This window comes from Anarrhichthys ocellatus, unplaced genomic scaffold (genome assembly GCF_004355925.1).
Source record: "Anarrhichthys ocellatus isolate YVR2014 unplaced genomic scaffold, GSC_Weel_1.0 scaffold7302, whole genome shotgun sequence".
Lineage (NCBI taxonomy): Eukaryota > Metazoa > Chordata > Actinopteri > Perciformes > Anarhichadidae > Anarrhichthys > Anarrhichthys ocellatus.
The window spans coordinates 420-2354 of record NW_022287276.1 but is presented as its reverse complement, the minus strand read 5'-3'; the positions used below and the strand labels follow the sequence as shown (position 1 = coordinate 2354).

Here is a 1935-nt window from a genome sequence, read left to right as displayed (position 1 = left end):
GTCTCTCTCTACCTCTCAGTCTCTCTCTACCTCTAAGTCTGTCTGTCTCTCTCTACCTCTTGTGGAGCAGGAACCTCCAGCTTGGTTTCCTCTGGAGCTTTGATGATGATGACGGTCTGCTGCTGGACGGATCTGAGCCGTCTGATGTCCTCGGGGGTCACGTAGGCTGACGTGAAGCGCCGTTAAAGAAAATACTTCCTTGTTTCTACGTACGTCAACGCGTTTCTACCTGTCTGTATGTCAACGCGTTTCTACGTCAACGCGTCTATACGTCTATGTGCTTCTACGTCTATGTGCTTCTACGTCTACCTGTCTCTACGTGTCTCTGCCAGTAAAGCATATGCAGCGTTCTCCACGTCATCCGTCAGGTCAAACAGCTGCTGGGAGCAGATCTTGATGAGGCCGTCCAGCTGGTCCTCCACCTGCTTCAGGTTCTCAAGCTCTCTCTGGAACGTCTGCTGGTTCCTCCTCAGAAGGCAGGAGATCGGAATCTTTCCTCTGAGAACAGACGGAGAGCTTTAATGTCTTGTTAAGGAGATTCTTCCTGTATTTCTATGCTTGAGTCATCTTATTCTGTACATTTAGTTCAGCTGAGAGCTGATTTTAAGACGTGGAAAACAGGACGGCGTCTCCTTTACACTCACATCCACTTGACCCAGTTGGTGGACTCCTTCTGGATGAAGTCGAACCCGTTAAGGACGTGCGTGATGTCGTAGACTCGCCATTTGCTGGTCTGCAGGATCTCGGCGACGTCCCTGAGGTCCAGAGCGCCGTCCGGAGCTGCCAGCAGCAGCTCCAGGAAACGCAGAGTCAGCAGCCCCAGAGACCCGCCTGCACCTGAAGATATATAAACACCTCCATGTTTTAAGAACAGGAAGTTCTTCTGTAGCAACAGGTTACGATTCAGATCGGCTGGTTCATTCTTCTTTGGACTGTCGAGCAAAACAATCAGCTGGTTTCAGGTCTTTGTGACGCTTCACTTTCACCATTTTCTGGATGAAGCGTTTCATAGACAAAGATAAAGTTTCTGAACATTTGTAATGTATTAGATGCTGAAGGAAACTCTTAGGGGAGTTCTGCAACGTCTTCTTTCTCTGATTCCTAAGTGTCTTCATGGACATTTATTGTGGATAGACATCAGCTATAACGACCTCATCAGGAAGAGGAAGTAACGCTGAATTTAGAAACATGCGTTTCACTTCTGTGTGTTCACATTCCACGGAGTTATGTGAAACTAAACAACAGCACTCACCCCTTCTGCTGTATCCCTGAGACTGGTTCCATTGTTTCCTGGTCCTCTCGGCCTCCAGAGGGTTCTCCAGACTTGGATTCTCCAGACCTCCACCTGGATTCTGGAAATCAGAAACAGATTTCAAGATTGGAAATAAAATGTAACCTATATTTTATGGCAGAAAAAGAGTCTCCAGACCTGCTGTGGTTGATCTGGTGGAGGAGGAGCATCATCTCCACTTTCCTCCTCCTCCTCCTCCTCTTCACAGTCTCCGATGACCCACTCCTCCTCTTCCTCGGAGGACTCGGCCCCCCAGGGCCCCCCAGGGTCCAGGTCAGGGGGCATGATGGGAATGGCTCCCCCGGTGACCCCGTTGGCGGTGAGGTCCTCCGGCAGGAAGTGGTCCTCACAGATGAAGTGCTGCTCGTTGGAGTCCTGAAGCTCCGCCTCCCTCAGCGCTGCCAGCCACACCTGAACAAAGCCACCAATCAGTTCATCAGGAAGACTAATCGATGATGAAGGTCACCACTAAACACACCTCGCTGCTGACCAGCAGTTATTATTTTCATTATCAGGCTGTTTGTTGATCATTCCGGTTCATAAACGAACATTTCAGCCTAAAAAAATAGTTCAGAGTCAAAGGTGACGTCATCAGAGGTCTTGTTTTTGTCTAAAAACCCAAAATGTATTCAGTAAACTGAAAA

General features: G+C 48.8%; 1 protein-coding gene across 1 annotated transcript; it reads right to left on the bottom strand.

Annotated features, from left to right (window-relative positions):
- Positions 1–56: 56 nt before the first annotated feature.
- On the bottom strand, positions 57–1702 carry LOC116380463 (transcription factor E2F6-like; the record flags this gene model as incomplete). The annotated part of the gene is made up of 5 exons (XM_031842378.1): positions 57–171; positions 343–498; positions 645–837; positions 1253–1352; positions 1430–1702. Coding segments are annotated over 5 exons (837 nt in total), but the record flags the coding sequence as incomplete, so codon positions are not given.
- Between the last annotated feature and the right edge of the window lie 233 nt (positions 1703–1935).